Source organism: Cystoisospora suis, assembly GCF_002600585.1.
Source record: "Cystoisospora suis strain Wien I chromosome Unknown contig_442, whole genome shotgun sequence".
Taxonomy (NCBI): domain Eukaryota; phylum Apicomplexa; class Conoidasida; order Eucoccidiorida; family Sarcocystidae; genus Cystoisospora; species Cystoisospora suis.
The window spans coordinates 3,166-23,360 of NW_027153243.1; the positions used below are offsets into that span (position 1 = coordinate 3,166).

Below are 20,195 nucleotides of genomic sequence, written 5' to 3' on the forward strand. Positions count from 1 at the left end.
CCGGGCGTGGAGTCCTCTCTAACACTCGCTCGACGATAGGCGCAGTATATCGGGTCACATACGCGGCGACCACAGCTTCCCATGGAAATGCCAATGAATCGACTGGGACTCCACGGAGATCTGCTCCGAGCCGTTATTTCCTGTTTCTGACACAGCTGCCTGGATGATGTGGAACTGGCTAGTGGCTGGTCTCGCATCCGGGGCGAGTCTGTTGCTGTACGAAGGCCATCCGTTTTATCCCCTCCCGGAGACACTATGGAAGCTTTTCGATGAGCAAGGTATGAGGGGAGCCGCTTGTGCAAAGCCACCCTACTGCTGCCATATGCAAACTCCCTTTCCCGCGCTGTCTGTTCATTGCGTGTAAAACAGTGAGAGGGACCTGAGACGAGTCCCGGAGAGACTGTGGGGAGAACGAGCGCACTGGCCTAAGTAGAGTTCAGTGAAGGATCGTGCACAGGCAGGATTCAGGGGTGTCTGCGTCCCAGTCACATGCAGCTTGCTCATCGCACAGAGCAGGTGAAGCTTCAACAAAACCCGCGCGATGCGAAGTGGCCTGCAACAGATTAAGCCGTGCACGTCTGACCGGAGTACAGTTCACTGTTGGGGATCCTAATACTCAAGAAAAGATGTGAGACAGCTTTCGGGACAGGAGAGAATCGGACAAACAGCATGTGCTGATTCCAACACGCAGGGGGGACTCTTTTTGGCGCCAGCGCTAAATATCTGCAAGAGCTCGAGACGCTGGGGTACGCGCCTGGGCACGACTTTCAGCTGAAAAGGCTTCGGACCGTTTGCTCCACAGGCTCTCCTCTCTACCCACATGGGTAAGCCGAACTGGCATACTTAAGGATCTGCAGGCACATCTTCAGTCCACCGTGTCCACGAAACCGTAAGCTCAGCAGGGTGCAATTCAGCAAGAAACTGACCCGAAGCCGCTACCATTGGACGGCTACTTAGTGTATTTTCAGAGACAGGACTCACGAAAATGTCCCCCGCGGGGAAGCAGCATGTCAACAGGGTACCGTACAATCGCCGCTGTCTGTCGGCCGGGGCTCTTTCGTGACCAGGTTCAGACACTCTTCCTTGTCCTAGATATTTTGCGCTTAGGTACCGATTTGTGACAAGCCAGATCAAAGACAAGGTGCACCTTGTATCGATGTCAGGGGGGTCTGACATCTGCTCGTGCTTTCTAACAGGGGATCCGACTAGCCCCGTCCGAGAAGGGCTTCTTCAGGCTGAGGGCCTTGGTGAGCCTCCTGTCACTTCAGTCAAACCCAGCCGCTGTGCCTCTTGTATTCAGGACCGGGGGGTCTGACTTCTGCTCATGGTTCCCTATTTTTAGGCCATTTCAGAGTCTCTCCCGTGCTGTTTTCGTCGGCATTCATTCCTGCTGAAGACGGTTCAGCGCAGGCTTCGATGACGCGATACGGCTTGCGGTAGATTGCAGGCTAGGATTCCCTGTGGCATCCGTTGCGATGCGACGGACTCTGCAATTTGTGATGTGTTTCAGGAATGGATGTGGCCGTCGTGAATGACAAGGGTGAGCGCGTCGTAGGGGAGATTGGCGAGCTTGCCTGTTACCAGCCTTTCGTGAGCCAGCCGATCCAGTTATGGGGAGATGACAATCACGAGAAGTACATGTGAGTCGCACGTGAGCGACGCGAGGAGTATCTCCGCATTCACCGACTTTCCCGAGGCGACAAACTGGTACCCCGGTCATCCTAGAGCACTGCATGCCTCTTTGCTGGACCGACATGCAGCCACACGTATTTCTACGCAGAATTTTTGGCTCAGCTCAGGGTACTGGGTTGAACCAGTTAGGTGTAACGCCGTCACCAGGCGGCTGCCGTCGTAACCATTGCGGCCCGCTTTCACCTCTCCCCGCTCTATTGAGTGGGCTGCTAGCCGATGCCAGAAGCACATGTCTCAAGAAGCGGTGAGATCTTTCTCTTCTGCTCTGTTTTTTTATTCTAGATAGAGCAGTGATGCACATATTCCTTCGGCAAGGTCGGACACCGAAGTATCGACAACCTATCAGATCTCTTCTTGTCGTTCTGTTCCTCAGAAGTGTGTGCGCTGATGTTAGTGCCTCATTCCATGTTCGCATCTGTTGTTTTGCCGCCGCTCGTCAGCCAAACTTATTTTCCTAAAGGACGCGGGATATGGCTGCAGGGGGACTCTTGCGTCGAGTATGCACCTCCGGGGAAGGGATTTGTCATTACGGGAAGGAGCGATGCGACCTTGAATCCAAGTGGAGTCCGGGTCAGCAGCTCGGAAATATACCAAGTGGTAAGCGTCATGTCTGTGTCCTTCGGAGTAAACCACACAACAGAAACGGGCCTGACAATTTTTGCTTTGGCCGGGGATGCGGGAAGCAGACTCAGATGAAGGTTTTGCCTTAGAGGTTCGAAACGCCTTCCACCTAAATAACACAGAAGGGGGCCTCGGCTCTTCAACATCCGTTCAGCATCCTTAGCTTACCAGCTCACCCCCAGCCGAGTCAACAGGTAACCTGGTTGGGTGAAGCCTTCTTAACCTGCACCGAAACCGCAGCCGGCGCTGACTGAGATGGAGGGGGCACTCCATGTTAAAAGCGACTCCCGTCGCAACACTTCGCACCTAGTGCTCATGACTGAGTTCAGCAACTTGCTGAGTGACCCCTTCCTGAAATTGTTTTGTCGAGCACGAGTTCCATGCGTGCAGATCCTTTCTCACCCAGCTATTAGCGAGTGCATCGCTGTCGGGCGAAGCGACATGGAGTCGGAACATATCGTACTCTTCGTCGTGCTACGGTAACTGAAGCTCTGACTTTGTGCTGATGACTAGTCAGCTGCCTTCTTCCATCTGGCGAAACCTCAGAAGCAAGTGATTTCATCTAGCAGAGGCTAAGTCCGTTGGAGGTAGCATCATAGCTGTTAGTTCTGCGACGCAAGCTGGTGAAGCTGAATGATTAGAGAAACGGTATGCCTGAGGTGGCAGGCATCGTATGTGCGTCGTCGAGTTAAACCCGTTTACCACTCATAAACTTCTCCGCAGGCTGAAGGCTGATGAGCGTCTGAGCACCACCTAGCCGCCTTACTCCAGAATACTGGCTAACCGTCCGAACACCAGCTAGAAGCCAGTCACCATGCCGGGGTAGCGGCTATTCCTCGGACAGCGAGTAACTCCTGGCTGGTGTTCAGATGCGAGCCAGCTCCGCCTGGAGTACAGGGAGCTAGTTCTGAACTGCAAGCCGAGAAGGGGAGACTAGCATGCGCACGCGGATTTCGTGTAACATCTCCACGCGTGCATTTTCTTCTTACTCAGTCTATCCGAATTGTTGTAGGGCCATGCTGTGGTTGCTGCACATACAGGGCTGTTCATTCCCCTAGCCTAACACTCCCCAGCATGCAGATCATCTCGGGTCTGTTCGTCGTCTTCAGTCAATCTGCTGGCCTAGCGCGCCACAGCGCTTCCGCGTTTCCCGTCTAATACTCGATAGACAGACGGAGTTTGTTCAGAGTCTCCCGCGACAGTGTCAACTGATACAGCTCTTCTGTACAGGAAGTGTGTTTTCGACGTTAATGCAGCTTTCCGGCCAGCCAGAGGACATCACTGTTGTTAGGGCTTTGTGAGAGCAGCGCCACTCGCTGAATACTTTGACAGGTGCCCCTTCGCACTACCGTTCAGCTTAAGCTAGGGAGACAGGCCTATACGTTTAGATAACTAGTGTTGGTCGGTGTCTTCTATGGTGTTCTCGCGGTGAAGCCTGCTGTTCGTTTGCCTATAGAAACGGCAAGACATTTACTCCTGGTCTGGCAAGAGAACTCAAGAAAAGATTATATGAGGAGCTCACGGCCTTCCATGTCCCCAAACATATTTTCGCTGTGGAGGAGATCCCTAGGACAAAGAACGGAAAGCTCATGGAGAAAGAACTGAGGAAGTTCGTGAACGGTCTACCCTTAACAAATGTACAAAGTGCAATCAACCCTGAAGTTTTCGAACAATTCCGAGCTTACGTTGTCGAGTCTTCAAAGCACCATAAGAAAGAGTCGCGGTCGTCGCGCCAGGTAAAGTCGGACTGTGAGCAGGATTTGGGTTTTCCGAAGCCTGCCCTGGATTATTGAGCTTACTCCTGCTGCACACCTCCAAGGTCCCCCCTATTGGTTACGACCAGAAGAGCTGTCGTACAAGAGTTCGGCCTCAACGCGTGTGGGGTCTTGGGTGAACAACCTATAGAGATGAGACCGCGTGAAAGTCTTCTCGCAAGCGCGCAGATGCTCTCGTGCACTGATGTGCCGTATATGTGAGACTTGCCCGAGCTGCTCACTTTTTTGAGCCCCGCCCCGGCTCTCCCACGATTCGTACTGCCGTCTCTCGGGGCCCCCGAACTTGCCTGGCGCTTCCGCCATACAGCCTAGTTCCGTGTTGTGTTCTTCAGTGGCCAGAGACTGTAAGAGATCACCCAGCTGTGATCCTCTTCCTTTATCCAGTGGTCGAGGGAGGACGGAACAGTGAAGTCACGGACTAAAAAAAAAAACAAAAACCGGGGCAGAAAAACCTCTTGCCTGCGGTCTGACTGCCCGATCTCGGAAGATACGAACAAGTACCTCTGGCGGACTTGCATCTGCTGAGTGCAGCCAAACGCCTACGGTTTGCGAGGTGCCGGAGCCCGCGACAGGCGACACAGCTGGCTACCAATTTTACCCGGTTCGCTCCGGAGTGGCCTCCCTCGGGCACTACACCAGCGTAACCATGTATCCTAACTCGTAAATACTTCAGTGCGATGTAGGGGCTGTAAGGCCTTCGCTCACAGGCTATCGCGGCCAGACCAGCCTCACTGCCTGTGATCGAAACTGATCGAGATACCTGTCGCCGAGCTCTGCTTGTTCGAAAGCGCTGCGCCTTACATGTGAATGCCTGTATCCCGAAGTGCCAGTGAGGCGAAATTTGAGATGCAGCGCGGTTACGCAAGCACACACGATTACCATGGCCTAAACCACGAGTGAAAAACCGAGCATGCACGAGTGGCTGTCCAGCATTACCTCAGGTACGGTCCGCATCGGGGCTTCTCCAGTTGAGTTGAGGCGCGGGGCAGCAGGGCCAGACAGTGACCACTGCGAGCGTAAAGCGAGAGTAAGGCTGCGTTGGCGGTACGCATGCTGGCGTGTCAGAAAAAGAAGTCTGTCTTGTTAGCCGCTGCAGCAAAGCGTTTGTTCGGTTTTTTTTCGAGCCCTCAATCAAGAGAAAAGCCGAGACCGTGCGCTGCACGACTTAATCTTTGGGAAGCCACTGGCCGGTTGACCGTCGCCGTTGTGCTTTTTTTCTTCCTGAAGCTGCCGACAGCGGCACGATGTGGCTGCTTGCGTCCGAATTTCTCTTTCAATCTTTGTTTTGACGGGCGGAGCTGTGGATCATAGTCTGCCGGAGCCGTGCTAGTCGTGCCAGTTTGGGGCTGGACGGCAGTACGTCAAACGATCCGCCGGGCTGGAATCCCGGGTGTAACGGGAAACAGCAGGGCTGTACGCGTTCTGCGGTTTTCTGGTGGCTTGCCGTGTCCGCCGAACTTCACGCTCTCCGTGAGATGTGAGAGTATCTGGAAGCAGAGTTGAGGCAACCGCAACTCGCATTCGCCGCTATATGCGTTGTGCATGTAGACAGATGCTTGAGACAGTGCGTCATACGTACCCATGCCTGACGTGGTACATCTGACTGAGATTCAAATGTAGATACATATGGTCTTCCATTCACTTCAAGAGCCAAGTATTGCTCCTGCTTTCTGCTGCAACGAGAGCTGGCCTTTTTTTTATTCGCGGTGCCAATGCTTCTCCAGGCAGAGATCGAGACTTTGTACAGTTTCCGCCCCGTGTTATCTCAGCTGTTGCGGCGGCTGGTGCCTTGGCGACACAGGCAGTACGGGATTGCGTTTTCGGTACAGGAGAACACAACTGCTCCGACTGTCTTTTTCAACTCGTTCGCTGCCAGGAGGTCTAAAATGGACGTGGGGGACGTGCCACATGCGGCCCACAAACAGCCAGGTTCGATAACACACCCGCTCGGGGTGACCTTGCCCAGTACCTTTGACACAGCTGGCATCACCAGAGGAAACTCCTTCACAAGGGGAAAGAAGGGTGGGAGTCCGCAAGACCCGCTCGTACAGTACGTTGTGGTTCGCAAGGATCTTCAGGTCCTGTTGGGCTGGACAACAGGTGCTGTCGTGGCTCAAGCGTGCCACGCATGGTAAGGACATTCAGTAGGGGGCGCTAACTCAACTGGGATGATGGCTCCTGAAAAGGGCTGTGGACTGCTAAGCGGCCTGTTGATGTTGTGTGAGCCTCGCTTTGCTTGTATTCGGGTTGGGGTGCCATGGTCTTCGTGCAGTAATTTGGCATGAGAAAAAATTCGGCACCCTGTTTACGGGTGTGGAAATTCTGTTGATATTGGACCAGGTGGGTGACGCCAACAACTTGACAAGAATAAGAGTGTCATCGATGCGGATGTCGTCTGTGAGAGCAAGAATGAACAGTGCGATTAGGGCTGTGGCAAGGTTACACTTTCCGCATCGTAAGTAAAAAGTGTACAACACGCCAGAATGGGCGTGAGTGGGAGCAGACTGTTTGCTGCCGGAGCACAGCTAATAATGCCAAAGGACAGCGACTTCGCGACGCTTTACAAGATGTGGTCTGTGTGACCGTGTCAGACGAATCCCACAGTGCGAGCCTTCAAAGGCTGCACAAGACAAAAACTGCATTGTGATATGTCCTTTCTTTCACAGCGTCAGCGTGGTGGGGTCAGCGTACTCCGCTCCTGAAGTTCAGGCCTATCTTGCAGAAGGCGATTGCATGAGAAAAGTTGTCCTTGAGGTGAATTCTGAAGAAGAACTTCGCAGCCTCTCCGAGACGCTGCAAACGAAGGGCGTACCCCATAAGTTGTGGGTGGAACAACCTGAAGAAATCGCGACGTGCCTGGCAGTACAGCCGTTGCCGAAGTCTCAAGTTCAGCCCCACTTGAAAAAACTAAAACTCTTTTCGTGACGCAGTCGGGTAAGCGGATCCGATGTCACGTTGGGCGACCGCTGAAGTGAGTGGACGCGCAGTGGCGCAATGTTGCTGACTTGGTGATTCGCTAGTGTTATCGAGAGGGACGCTGACGGGAATTCCGTCAGAGGCTACGTATTTTTATACTTCAGTGAGTTGTCGGCGTGGAGACGAGACGAGGACAAACACAATGGGAAGTGGCTGGAGCTGTGGCGGAAGGGGGCCCGACTGGGCCTGAAGTGCGGAGGCACAATGTCACAACCAGGTCGGAGGTGCTGTTGGTCTGTCTAATTGGGAGCTACAGTATACCGTGCAACACGGGATTGTCATGCCGGAAACGCTTGTGTATGTGGTGCCGAGGTGAACGGGCGGCTCAAAGCCAATTCTTAGCCACGTCGGTAGAGGTGAAAGGTAGTGCTCGTCTGTTCAAGACGACTGTCCAAGGGCGCCGGTGTATTTTTCAGTGACGCTTAGGCAACTTGGAGTGGTTCATTTGGTTCGGCTGTCCCGCATCAATCAGAGTCATACGCTTCAGAGAGCGTGCGTCACGCCTTCTGCATTGCATCGACACAAAAAGAACCCGAGGCTTCGAAGCGTGTACCGTCCTTCTTCCATCGCCCGCGCGGAAAAAGCACGACCAGCAGCACCGACGGCTAGTTGTGCTGCGCAGTTTAGCGTGCTTGGTCGTAATCAGTGCGTAGACAGATACAGCAGCGCTGAAACAGCGATGCAAAGCTCTGCGAGTGCAGGCGAGAGGTCCCACAGTCTGAGTCCTCCGCACTCCCCTGCCGTAGCGGACACTGCTGTCATGGGAACGGGCTGTACCTGCTGGACAGGCAGAGAGTGCGCCAATATTTGTATCGCGGGGAGCGAATCCCGGACGTCGCCCACTGACGCTGACGCAGCGGGAATAGAGGCACGACAAAGACACTAGTTGTGGATGAAAACTGGAGGGAAGAGACAAGGTCCACACGCAGGATTTTAGAGTTGGCGTCCTTAGGCTTTTTGAAAGCGAGAAACCAGGGCGTATGTGCACGTTCGCCGTAGAAGGTGGCATCGGGTTGCGGACACCCACATAGCTTAATTGCATTTGCAAACACATAGACACATCCTCACGGATCACATGCCTATGCTCACTCCCTCCATGGATGCAGACACTCCACGTCACACGTACTCGATCTACATCGCGTGTGCATCTGGTGCGGCACGTATTTGCCTTTAGTAGACAACGTAGCACGTAACCGAACTCGAGAATTCGTATCCACACGCATGGGTACAGACAGTGCGTAGACGCACGATGTCCAAGACTCTTACGCCACACAGCCCTTGTCTATGTCAGCGCACAAGCGGCACGAGTACCGCCGTTGCGCGGACAACTGTATGGGACGGCCACAGAACGGCCGTATCGACTATCAGGATGTCGATTTGCACATAGACCATCTCACATGCGTAGGCATGTGCAGATCCATGCAGCGCGAATGCCTGGGGTTCCTCGGTACACTGCGTACATACGTTGATCAAGACATTCGCCGTATACTATACTAGTTCATGGTGGACACCTCCGAGTCTGGAGGTTGGCGGCACCTAGTTATACTTCGCGTGGAGATGCACTTGTACGCATCGGTACATCGCAGGAGACGGAAGCAACTCCAGCAGAAGTGGTGCATTCTGTAATGCGAGCATTCGCCTCCACGCCATATGCTACACCGTAGTGCCGAGTTGTGTAGTGGTGACTGGCTGACTGGTCTTGTGCAATGAGTGGCGCTTCCTTTCAAAGCAACGACCTGAGAACACTGCCCATTCTCTACACTCATGCATGCATTTACCCGGGAGACGAGCACTGTAGATCTCCCGGAGATGCGGCGAAACGCAGTTCATCGTTGCCTGAGGTGACCTTGGTCTTTTGTTGTTAATTGTGCTTGGACCTGAAGGAACCTCATTCGAACGGTTTGTTTATGGCAAAAGACGAGCTGTCGTTTACAGAGGAGCGTCTTCTTGCTCGATGAGCGGGCCTCGTTGTTGTCGTGGTTCTAGGTTGACCCTGATGGCTTATTGTCAAGAATGAGGGGTCACGAGACGAGAAACATTCATCCCTTTTCTTTCATGCCCTAGAGCCCAAAAATACAGCTGGATCATTGTTGGAGGTGAGTCACAAGGCCATCGCTGTTGTGCGGAACTGGACTATTCCCGATCGTGAGAGGGGTTACTAGTCATGGGTGTCCTCGGTGCATCTGTGCGGACCTCTTTCGCATGCCGCACACATTTCTTGGGTACGCATCCTCCAAGGTTCGTTTGTTGAGCCGGACGGAACGTCCTGAGTTTCGTCCTTTATGCGTGATTAGAATTTGATGTGCTTTTCCGGCCGGTCCAAGGCGAATCGCTCGCGACAGCGTCTCCGGGCGGCCTCTTCTGGTTTGTAGCAAAGTGAACCTTACTCTTCTGAGCTTCGGGGCCGGCTTTCACGGCTGAAGCGCATAGTGATTTCGATAATGGCAACAAGAGCCCCTTTCAGGCCGGCTCCATCATGCACTTTTCCTCACATATATTCTTCTATATACAAGGCAGCTCGAACTCGGCGATTCTTTGCCGGAGTCCTTTCCGCCCGTCGTCGAGGAAGTCCTCAGTCGTCAGTTCCGTCGTCGTCGTGACACTCCTTCAAGAAGCTCGCCGTGTATAAACTAACTCCAGCTACGGCTGAAGGGAGAACTGGCGTGTGAGACGTCCGGTACTTCGCGTCATTCGCCGCTCAACAGGCGTAATCACAGCAGTCATCTGAGGTCCCGTGGGCCCACCACAATGTGTTCAGCTTCTTGTCGCCCCTCGTCGGGGGCTCGTCGTTGCATCACGCATGCTTCCCTGGCGATGGCTTCTCCTTCCACAAGTGCGTCGTCAGGGTCTTACGCCTTGCCTATAGTCCGCTTTGCTTCCTCTCGTCAGTTGTCCATAAGCTTCGCTCTTTGCATTCTTCTTCTCTTTCTTCCGCAGTACTGTTCCGTTCTCGGTGTCGCTGGAGAGTCTCTTCCTCAGTCTGGCTCGCACCCGACACCGACCTCCCCGCCGGAGACGTCTCTTTCTGTGAAGACTTCTCCAGTGTTATCTCGCGTTGCAGGCCGACGTGAGACACTTCAGAAGACACTCGATTTCGATGAATTCACAGTCGATGATGCAGAGGAAGTCCGCGTGCTGCTTCTACGCGCAAAGGAATACCCAGTCAAATATTCCTTAAGTACAATGCTACATTTCCATAGTATGCCGCTCTTTCAACAGCTGAGTGTGGTGGCTAGAGAGAAGAGAAATGAGAAAACAGGGAAGAAGGGGAAGATCGTTGGCGTTGCGGGGACAGCCTTGGATAGCCGGGGAATGGCAAACGTCATGATGCTGGCCGTGGACGATCAACACAGAAGGATTGGTTTAGGTAAGTCGCATGCAGTCGTGTATGGATGGCTCGTAAGCACTAAGAAGAGTCAATCCGCGTACATCTGTCTCGGGTATACTCCGTCCAGAACCCAAAGACTTTGATTGTCATTCGGATTTTTATTTATCCGGAGTCACTTAGAACACGTAGACGATCTTCACTCAGCTGCCTCCAACTGTAGCTGTACTACACGTATGTATATATATATATATCTGAGGATGTGTATTTGGCCGTGATATCGGTGAAGGAATACCTTCATGATCCATGCTTTGGCCGTTGAACATACATTTACTGGTTTTTAGGGAACAAGGGGTCAGCATGCGAAGGAACTCAGGTCTCGTTCGTGACACGCCCGAAGAGTCTATTGCTAAGAGATTGTCCCATTCTTTTACATGTGTGCCCCAAGCAAGCGTCATAGGTTTCTCGGTAACTTAGACTAGCTATACTGTCAGATGGGACCCAGATGAGGTGCGATTTCAATCATTAACTACAGCATGGGCTCTCCGAACGCATGCTGTCAACGACAGACGTACAGAGTCCTATCACTACAGTAAGGTTGCAGACAATCTAGAGATCTGACAAAGTGAACGGTATAACGACGGAGCGGAGAGCGTAACAGAGTGTCTCCATTGCTATGTTGAGGTTGTAGTCTCAGTTGTCGACTGGACGACGAGTGGGAATCCGACAACGTGGGGGGGAGGGAGACAGGGCCTTGGCCAGCATGTGCTACACATACAATACACGAGAAGTCAAGAGTGCCGCCGGGCTGTTTCCAGGTGGGATGGAGACTCTTGAGTGAGTATCTGTTTGCGAATCGTCCTGACTATGCAGGCCGTGAGCTACTGCGCATGTCCTTAGAGAAGGCTTCTCTTTTTGCGCCTGGAAGCAAGGCAAACCCGAATCCCGGGTATCAGATCGAGCGCGCGGTACTCCATGTGTGGATTAGCCAGAGACCGCCCTTGTCTCTATACATGTCCACGGGGTTCACTCCTGTGGAGTTGATTCCTGATTACTACACGTCGCAAGACGTCCAAGGCGGTTATGAGATGCAGCTCACCCTTCCTTATATGCCTGTCGAGGACAAGCTCCGGGCTGCTCTGGCCAAGCAAAGTACGCACGGCGTGCATGCGCGCTGGCCTCGTCAACCGTGACTCACGCTGCAGCAGTAGTATTGCGTCTACTTGTGAGATTACAAAACGGGGAAGGATGTACTCGAGCGAGCCATATGACGGCCATACGATGCCGTCTCCTCTGCACACTAGACTGAACGTGTCTACTTTAGGTTGCGTTGTGGACACGTGTCCGGCAAGGACTAGATCGAAATTTCCAGTGGAAAGAGACTCACCGCACGTTGTTCGCTTGTACTTTCACCGTGTCAGTCATTGAGGTGAAGAGTTTGTTGGCTTTCTTCCACACGAAGGCAGATCCTAGCTTCGCATTCGATATACTGTGAGCTGGTCAGTGCACAAGACAGGAGAGTTCAGGTTGATGCATGTCATGACCGTTTTGTTGCCTCCTACAGAGAAGGTCCTTGATCAGGTGGAGGAGAACCTTGACCGTCTTTCCCACTCTCCTGGGGCTGGAGGTGAGTTGTTGGTGCCCCCCGCAAAAGAAGAAGTGTTTCATTCGTTGGTTCACCACGTAAAGAAGACATGCCTTGACGATGAGACGGCTCACTTCGAAGTCCGCGGGCAGGTTGTCGGGTTCTTATCTGCTGCATGACAGGTGGTGTCAGTACGAGGACCAGATAGAAAAAAGAGGACAAGGAAATCTTTGATAGAGAGCAGTGCGTTCGTTCGTTTCTGTGGTATCTTCTTCATCGTAACATGCAGGTGGTATTTGCAATTGCGATACATACGATCCAGTTTTCGATCAAGTGTTCTTTAGACCGCCAAGAGGGGAAGCGCTCATGAGGAGGGCTTGACCTTGCTGTTCTTTCTTCGTCAGAGTAAAAACCTTACTTGAGAATTTCTAAATCTGCTTCTGCGCTTTCTTCAGTCACGAAGGCCGGTGAAGCTCCTCCGCCTCTACGGATCCTGCCGATCACAAGTGCAGACAACGAGCGCCTAATGCAGATAATGTCCTTTCTAGGGCAGGGCGAACTGGAAGAAGCCATGCAAATGGCTAAGCGGGTCCTTAACGACTCCCAGCTTCGAAACTTTGCTTTCTACGGTAAGGGGTCGGGAATCCGTGCCCTTGGATTTTTCAGAGACGCTTCAGGGGGGCTGTGCTTCTCTACAGTTTTTTCATAAGAATGCCGCAGGTCTCTTTGGTTATAATATTTGTTCCATTCTAGACGCCCCCGATCATCCTCGATGAACAGCCACATGCAGCGTGCACACGTATTCGCAGTACGTGTATGTATGTATATATGAATATGTATGTATGTATGTCGGGGACTTTTCAGGTACTTCGCGAGATGTGTATGTGTCCTGGTCGTCTGCACACCCGTCCGTTCTCTGACGTCTCATGCTTAAGGTGTCCTGAACACGGCATTTCTCTGTTGTTCATTTTGCTTACCCGTACTTTGGCTTGCCTGTTTATTTGCGACGCGTAGATGCGCATCTTGACACGTCATTTGCATTTCAAGCGTGTGGGCCTTCCCTTCTCTACAGATGGCGTCTCCGGAAAGACATTGAGATATTCGTCTTTCTCCGCGTATGCATTGTCCGGTGAATGCTGCTCTTACTCTAAAACATCCACTCGCTCAATATCTCTGCAAGCGGAGGCGGTGATCAACCTCGTACAAGGCCACGCACGCACACATGTAGTTAGGAATATAAATGGACCAGTACCTGCTGAGCGTCCGTGTATGCTTATAGTAGAGGAAAGGGGGTCTTCTAGTCCCTTTTATCTGATCTCGTGCTTCTCCTTTACGTGAATTTTTTGCAGGTGCCAATCCATCAACCGGAAGGGCTCTTGGTGCCCTTTGGGTAGCTTCTGTTCCAGAGGACGGTATTCTCTCCGCTATCCATGTTGTGACTGATCCAGACGTCGCTCACAATGACATTGGTAAGAACCAACTTAGGCGAAGGCTGCTCGAGTACGTGTGAGACATTGAGATCTTCGAGCGTTTCACACTGGCGCATACTCGTCAGGCACGCCGTGCTATGAGTTCCCAGGACGCCTCTCGGGACGATTGATTTCAAGGACGGACCCGCTTGGAGCGACAGGGCACATGTTTCACTCGCGTAGCCAAGGGAAGGAATTTCTGGGGATGAGGATCTTCATCGGAAGTGCCTTAAACCTCGAACCCGGGTGGTGACAGACATTCGCGGTCATCGCGCTTCTCCTCTTCGAGAACGCAGTGGTCTGTATTGTCATTAGAGTGTGTCTGCGCGACTGTGCGCTTGCAGTCGCACCACATGAGCCCGAGTTTCTTGCTGCTGACGCGCGCTCACCCGCGTATACATATATATATATATATATATATAGGGTTGAGACAAATGCGGGAAGGGATACCATGAACAGACTGTTGTCCCATCTTGTGGGCGATTTGGCCTTCAGCGCTGTATCTGTTCGAAGCTCTTTTGTTGGAGGCATCAAAGCCGGAGCACCACATTCGTCAAGTGACGCATCGGGTCCCCGCAGAGAACCTCTCTGATCTCATACATCATTGGGAGCTCGGTTTCCGTCTAACAAATTTCTTTGAAGTAACGGATTCTGACAGTTCCCCGGGGAATGACAGCTTCTACGGGTGGTCAGGGAGAGAAAGGATGTTCGAGCACGAAATGTCTGTGTCTTTGCCGTGGGAAAGGCCTGAAGAATTCTCATTAATCCGGGAAATCAGATGGAATAGTGAGTTCTAGGGCAGGCAGCAAGATTCTGCTAATTTTTGAACGGGTCGAAGTGTGTTCAGCACAGTATCGTAGAGTGCGTTTTTTCCTGTCCCATTAGGTACAGCTGTCTTCCATGTGGTCCAAAAAGACTTCAACCAGCTATCTGCTTGCCTCTGAAGACGCACCTCGGGTAGTCAGACGGCGGAGCGCGCTGACATCTGGTGGCATGGATGGCATATGGGGTATCACTCGAGGCGTACTTCGTAATCTGTGTAAAAAAAGAAGGCTCTCCCTCATCTTCTGGGCCATGGGCTCAACGCCGTTTACTTGCTTATCGAGATGTGCTGCTTTGTGCGCGCGTTCCTTCATTTGTATACTATATATAAACAGAGGGAGAGAGGGAGAGGCAGACAGAGCTTGCTATGGTTTATCATAACAGGTGGTGTGTCTATGGTTTTCCCAAGTATGCACCGAAGATGCCTACGACGGGATGCCTGTGGTTCTTTTTTTTTGACTGGTTTAAATTTTTGCTCTTCAGAGTCTCGCCTGGCATTTCTCAAGGAGGCTGTGAAACATCTGGAAAGAAATCCGCCACCGCCGCCCCCACTAGATTCGCCTGCCCCGTCCGTTGACGAACCATTGCCTCCTGACACCCGAGAAGCTGAGTTGCCTCCCGTGTCTCCGCCAGGTGTCCCGGCTGGGAATCTTTCTGAGGGGTCCGAGCCTCTGAAGTCACGACTTCCTGTCTCTTCTTCCGCGGAATCCACCGGACCCGTGGAAGATTCGACAGCACAGAAGACTGAAGCTGTCAGTGTTCTGCGAGGCTCTCCAAGCAAGCAGCCCCAAACAGGCGAAAAGAAGACAGTGAGTGAGGAAGGTAAGGAAGATTCTGCGGAAAACGATGCTGACGGCTTGTCAGGCTTCTTGGAAAGATACGCAGTGTTCTTTCTTGCTTTCGCGGGCCTACTCCTGTCGATTCTCCTCCTTCGGAGGTTGTGCTCGAAGACTCCAGAAGTTGCCGTGTTTGACGCTGGAGGAAGGAGGAATTCCCCACCTGACGGATCCTCCGGAACCAAAAGAGAAGGAGATGGTAACAGAGATGGAGCGGGTGGGCCAAATAAGAGACCGCACGCAAAGAAGGAGGGATATTCGCAGGTGGTAGTGACTGCCGGACAAGAGCCCTACTCAGATGATGAGAGTGGCTTTTGAGGTGAGATCACTGGTCCTTTGTGGTGGTGCTATGTAGTCATGCGCGCAGAACCGAGGATGCATGCGTCTACTTCTGTACATTGGACATACGACGAAAGAAAGCTGACCGGGCGAACCGGCCTCCAATAATGTTGGTGTAGGCGGAATAAGAAGAGGCTGCCGTGCACCTGAACATCAGGAAAGAGACTTCATGAGGGAAACCAGTCTCCTGCGAGTGCGAGCCGCTCTCTTGTTTTAGGGCCTGCAGGACCGTTGAGAAGTTATTGTATGCTCTGAACACACTTGCTCTGCTGGAAAGTTGCTGCGTGACGTCGCAAGTGTCATCTTCGCAACTGGTGGCACTGCCAGGAAGCAGATGAACCGCGCAGTTTCACACGGAGTCCGGACTTTGCCGTAAACCACCGTTGTATTTCATTTTTGCCTGTTTCGCGGAGAGGATTAGCCTAGTTTGTCCGATCCGTGACCCGCTAAAAGCTTCCGTGGCTGAAGGCGATGTCGTGCGCCTCGGACAAGCATGGTGGCTGTTGGCCAGAGAAGCTTTCATTGACGCAAGCGTCAAAATACAGTCGCTACCCCGAAGTCAAGGTCGCAGGCGCGGTCATACACAGCACATTCATGTCTTGCCTTCCATACCAGCGGCTGCAACGTGCTGACCGACAGCAAACGAAGGTGTGCCCGAGAATATCGTTACCTGAAAACTTAGTCCTCACAGGCAACACTGCATGCGAGATTCTGCTGGGGACAACTGAAAGACGCCTGTGTACTAGATCAGGAAAATGAAAACTAGGCAGCAAAGCTAGTTTTGAAGCAGGGCATAGCCTGTAGGTGTGGCGTGTGATGAGTTCCTTGGGACTCGTCACTACGACAGGTGTAGCCGGACTGCTCTCTCTCACAGAGGACGCGACGCCTGCTGCCCACATTTTGTGTGACACGAACGAAGGTGACCACAGACCTCCATATTTCGTTCAGCTCAATCCACCTATCTATATCACGATTCAGTACGTGCTTCTCCCTTTGCACGTCGGAACCGACTGAGGCTTACCAAGGTGCAGTCGTACCTCTCTGCAGGCAGCGTGCATACATCGAGGGAGGACGGGCGGGCGGCATGCTTCGGCATCATGGAGACGTGTACCAGCTCACCGGGTTGCGGTCTGTTGCAAAGACGTTCCTTCTCCCCGGTTGCGAAACTGACTGACTATCCTAGCCTCCTACGGTTGGATTTTTCCAATCCATCCATTAGGCCCACATGCAGGAATTGCACGGGGACTTTATCTCTTCCCGTCCGAGTGGAAGTGCCCGGCCGAATGAGCAGGCGGCCCGCAAGTTATGCAAGAGGACGAACCATTTCCATTGCGTATTAGGCAAGATTCACGTCGGCTTGTTAAGGTCTTCCTCGACGGCTACTAAGGAAGGTCGAAAGCCTCGGCTCCGACCGTATTTTCTGTGCACTGCCGCCCGGGCCTCACAGGGGGTTAGTTTAAATGCCCAAGGCAGAGCATGGACTGGATACCCGGGGAGCTAGCTGTGCATCGTCTCTCGCAGTAGCGTCCCTGCGGGTTCCTTGTCTCTCCGCGTTTGAAACAAGCCCTTGTGCCTTTCCGAGCACAGGAAACACATACCAGCATCACGAACTGAGTGCAGCATTCCTGAAATCTTCGAAAAAAACCACTCACTAACGCTGTGCGCTCCGCTGCCGTGGAAAGCCTCATCTGTGCCGCTGCAGTGGAAAGCCTCATCTGTGTAGAGAGCAAGCGGGTACTGCAGTAGAGTCCTGCCTGCGTGACCACCCGGCGCGAGTGCGAAGAGATCAGTGTCAGATTGTCATTTCTAAAAGTGCGTGTAGTTTGCCCCGGAGGAGGGCCAGAGTCGAAACAGTGACTAGAGGTGGAACAAACTGGAAGGAAGACCTTTCTCCTCATTGAAATCCATTTAGACAAGTCCGCACCGGCTCCGAAACGCTTGAGAGCCTGTAAACAAGGTTGTCAACACCGGCCACGGAATCGCTCACACTGTCTTCTGGGAAACCTGTCATTCTTCGTGAGGATACACGATAGTCACGCGGAACTTTCTCCGATCCGTAGGGATATGAGGGCTGTTGACTCTTGATTTCCGTAGAGCCGACTCTTCGAGGTGGCGTTCAAGCAAAATGCGAACAACCAGTGCTTCGAAGAGTATGGAGATGATGCCATTGCAGGCTGCTACTTGTAGTAGTTTGATACGGAACCCCACGGGTAACCACGACACCCGCAAATGAAGCCACCGAGATAAAAAGCTTAGGACGCTGGACCCAACCATAGAGGGTACTTGACTGGGAGTGAAGAGGAGCAGGAGCACCGAGACAAGAAGAATGGCTGCCATGCCTCCAAAACAAAGCCGGTTTGTCCATACCGCTGAAGAGGTGCACAGCCAGCAGATCACCAAAACAAATCAGTTTGAGAACTACGCCAATCGGAACCGCAAGGGGAGGCCCTCCGGACCAGTCTGAAATAGCAACGCAATCCCAAGTGAGAGACTGACAGCCACCAGGCACGATCACCGGAAAGAAGAAAACAACTCCAGTATGTCGGAACTACGTGACGTGAGGCCGCATAGACGCTCATGATATAAATCTTGAAGACAAAGATGAGCAGCCCCCAAGAAAGGTCATGCACACACACAACAAAAACAAAAGACTCCGAAGAAGGAGAGAGGTTCTTGGCCTTTTTTGAACCCCTGCATCGCTCTTACGGAATTGTGTATGCCCTTCGGGTCTGCCGGCAGCAGCCTGGTTGTACCTTTCACACCCCCGCCACCTGTCTACTCTGTGCGTCGTCAGCGGGGAATTTGATAAGATATAACCTATACACGCGCATATACATGGAGCACATTCCTGAGACAGCACTGCATATCAACAACTCTGTGCACAGAGATGTCAAAGAGATGTCCCGTCACGACACGTATGTATCGACGACACGTTCTCCCCAGCTCACCTTTCCGCCAAGGATAGCTGGAAGAACTGAAGGCCGCGCACGAGAAAACGTACTGCATGGAAGAGATAAGGAACACAACGGTGTTCTCATATCCAGCTAAGCTCCCACCGCCGCCTCCGCCTGTAGGCCCACATCATTGGCAACACACAACATCTCTATATGCTAATGAAGACGTTTCCCCGTCTCATTCAAGAATCTCCTTGCACCAACACCCTGGTTTGGGCGGTGCCAAAAGTATCTCCCGGAAAGGCCGGGCCTCCTGCTACAAGGCTAGCGGACAAGACGCACCGTTGCCATTCTCGCCAAGCAGCCTCACGTAGATGTACGGGGAAGTCCAGGCAACACAGATCGTGAGGCATCTCTTTGACAACAGTCTAGACTGGAGACTGGAGAATGTGCAGCCGCAACACGGGAGAGAGAGGAGACGCCTTGAGCGAATTCGCCGTCAGCCTCAAAGTGCTCCTGAAGAAGGCCGATGAAGGGCTGCCCAGGACGAAGAACATCCACCCCTCGTATGATAGCCTCTATGGGTAGATAGATATATATCGAGGTTCGAGTAGATGTGTAACACCATTGCCTGTACGGGTCGATATATATCTACGTTCAGAGTATATATGAGCAGATACACGCAAACATCCAGGTGCACACCTACCCACGGCTGCAGAAATGCATCAGGAGCCCTCTAGGGCAACGCTATGAAAGCCCAATCATCTTCACTGCATGCGACCAGGTACAACTCACGCACCTCGAGATTTGCTTGAATAGGGAACGTAGAAGCTCTGGCTCTTGAGTAGAAGAAGCGCGAAGACTTGGAAGAAAACTTGAATGACAATCTGTGGCCAAGCGTCCTCAAATACAAGAAAAGCTGGATGGTTTTGCTTTCTTTACGCTAAACATAAAGATATTCTATGAAACAAGTACATGATGCGTTTACTACGCATGTAAGACAGGCACAGAACGACGCAGCATAAAGAAAGCGAGCACACATACGTATACAGGTATTAGACAATACACACAGATACAAATATACTTACATGCGTCTGATTCATCACCCGTGCTTGATAAGAGTTGATCTATAACCAAAATAACTGAGATCACGCACCCCGTACGCACGCACACCGAGGGACTACCGGAAAAAAAACATTCTGTCTTTCCTGAAGCTGCTACCACAAACCGAAGACCACACCATACTCATAACAATAGCAAGCGACGAAGGAGGGAAATCCTCAGAGACTCAGCTGTTATCCATATCCTCTTCCTAAGAAACTCTTTCTTACAGTATAAGTTATGAAGGCTACTGAATTCCAACGACAAAAGTTCAAATTCCATGGATTTAACACATCACTTGGCACTATCCCATGCCCGCCTCCCTCCATCATCCTCCTCCTCTTTCTCCTGTATAGCCCTGAGTCCGCCGCGCACCGCCACCCTTAGCGAGCAGCCGGGGTAGGCTCGTACTTGATCATCTGACTTGAGAACTCCGCGAGAAGCAAACACCGGAAGTAAAGAACTTTCGTTGTTTTGCTTCTTCCATCGGAAGCTAGAACGGCATCGAAGACGCATTGTAGAAAATTACGCAGTCGTTACTACATAACCACGCAACTCGTGAGAATTCCCTTTCCCCACCCTAGTCAGCACGCCATAGTCGTTTGTCCATACATATGTGAGCCTGTATATATGTACATCTATGCGTAGACAGAGAGCAGGAATAGCGAATATCACATGTGGTAACTAGACATAGACGATATAGCGCGAAGTCTTCCCGTCAATCGTTCTCCCGCACACTGTATATATGTACATCTATGCG

At 52.2% G+C, this 20,195-nt stretch overlaps 4 protein-coding genes across 4 annotated transcripts in view; 3 read left to right on the forward strand and 1 right to left on the reverse strand.

The window, feature by feature from the left end:
• CSUI_001125 (acetoacetyl- synthetase) overlaps nucleotides 1-4,506 on the forward strand; it is a gene marked incomplete at its 5' end in the record, with an annotated part of 7,629 nt that extends 3,123 nt beyond the window's left edge. The window contains 7 exons of the mRNA XM_068061331.1: nucleotides 156-278; nucleotides 692-824; nucleotides 1,108-1,247; nucleotides 1,511-1,640; nucleotides 2,133-2,289; nucleotides 2,704-2,792; nucleotides 3,770-4,506. Coding sequence (XP_067926688.1) covers nucleotides 156-278; nucleotides 692-824; nucleotides 1,108-1,247; nucleotides 1,511-1,640; nucleotides 2,133-2,289; nucleotides 2,704-2,792; nucleotides 3,770-4,106 — 1,109 coding nt within the window. The remainder of the gene's footprint in view (nucleotides 1-155; nucleotides 279-691; nucleotides 825-1,107; nucleotides 1,248-1,510; nucleotides 1,641-2,132; nucleotides 2,290-2,703; nucleotides 2,793-3,769) is intronic.
• A 647-nt stretch (nucleotides 4,507-5,153) lies between these two features.
• On the forward strand, nucleotides 5,154-7,784 carry CSUI_001126 (peptidyl-trna hydrolase pth2 domain-containing protein). Its single transcript, XM_068061332.1, has 2 exons — nucleotides 5,154-6,219; nucleotides 6,755-7,784. Exons 1-2 carry the CDS (start codon nucleotides 5,801-5,803, stop codon nucleotides 7,011-7,013), a joined length of 678 nt encoding a protein of 225 aa, XP_067926689.1. The 5' UTR covers nucleotides 5,154-5,800; the 3' UTR covers nucleotides 7,014-7,784.
• Nucleotides 7,785-8,888: 1,104 nt separating this feature from the next.
• On the forward strand, nucleotides 8,889-15,520 carry CSUI_001127 (gnat family protein). The gene is made up of 7 exons (XM_068061333.1): nucleotides 8,889-10,431; nucleotides 11,263-11,541; nucleotides 11,954-12,016; nucleotides 12,430-12,603; nucleotides 13,324-13,443; nucleotides 13,939-14,229; nucleotides 14,749-15,520. The coding sequence occupies exons 1-7, from the start codon at nucleotides 9,813-9,815 to the stop codon at nucleotides 15,417-15,419; spliced, it is 2,217 nt and encodes a 738-aa protein (XP_067926690.1). The 5' UTR covers nucleotides 8,889-9,812; the 3' UTR covers nucleotides 15,420-15,520.
• Nucleotides 15,521-17,003: 1,483 nt separating this feature from the next.
• Nucleotides 17,004-20,195, reverse strand: part of CSUI_001128 (cation-transporting) — a 25,552-nt gene continuing 22,360 nt past the window's right edge. Inside the window, exons 16-18 of the mRNA XM_068061334.1 lie at nucleotides 19,134-19,221; nucleotides 18,389-18,508; nucleotides 17,004-17,900 (exon numbers count right to left, since the gene is read on the reverse strand). Coding sequence (XP_067926691.1) covers nucleotides 17,557-17,900; nucleotides 18,389-18,508; nucleotides 19,134-19,221 — 552 coding nt within the window. The 3' untranslated portion in view covers nucleotides 17,004-17,556. The remainder of the gene's footprint in view (nucleotides 17,901-18,388; nucleotides 18,509-19,133; nucleotides 19,222-20,195) is intronic.

Excerpts from the sequence above, each read along its gene's own strand:
- CSUI_001126 (XM_068061332.1), top strand. The coding sequence starts at position 5,801 with ATGCTTCTCCAGGCAGAGATCGAGACTTTGTACAGTTTCCGCCCCGTG. Across the intron at positions 6,220-6,754 it reads GCTCAAGCGTGCCACGCATG|CGTCAGCGTGGTGGGGTCAG; the intron begins GTAAGGACATTC and ends TTTCTTTCACAG.
- CSUI_001127 (XM_068061333.1), top strand. The coding sequence starts at position 9,813 with ATGTGTTCAGCTTCTTGTCGCCCCTCGTCGGGGGCTCGTCGTTGCATC. Across the intron at positions 10,432-11,262 it reads ACACAGAAGGATTGGTTTAG|GCCGTGAGCTACTGCGCATG; the intron begins GTAAGTCGCATG and ends CTGACTATGCAG. Across the intron at positions 14,230-14,748 it reads CCGGGAAATCAGATGGAATA|AGTCTCGCCTGGCATTTCTC; the intron begins GTGAGTTCTAGG and ends TTTGCTCTTCAG.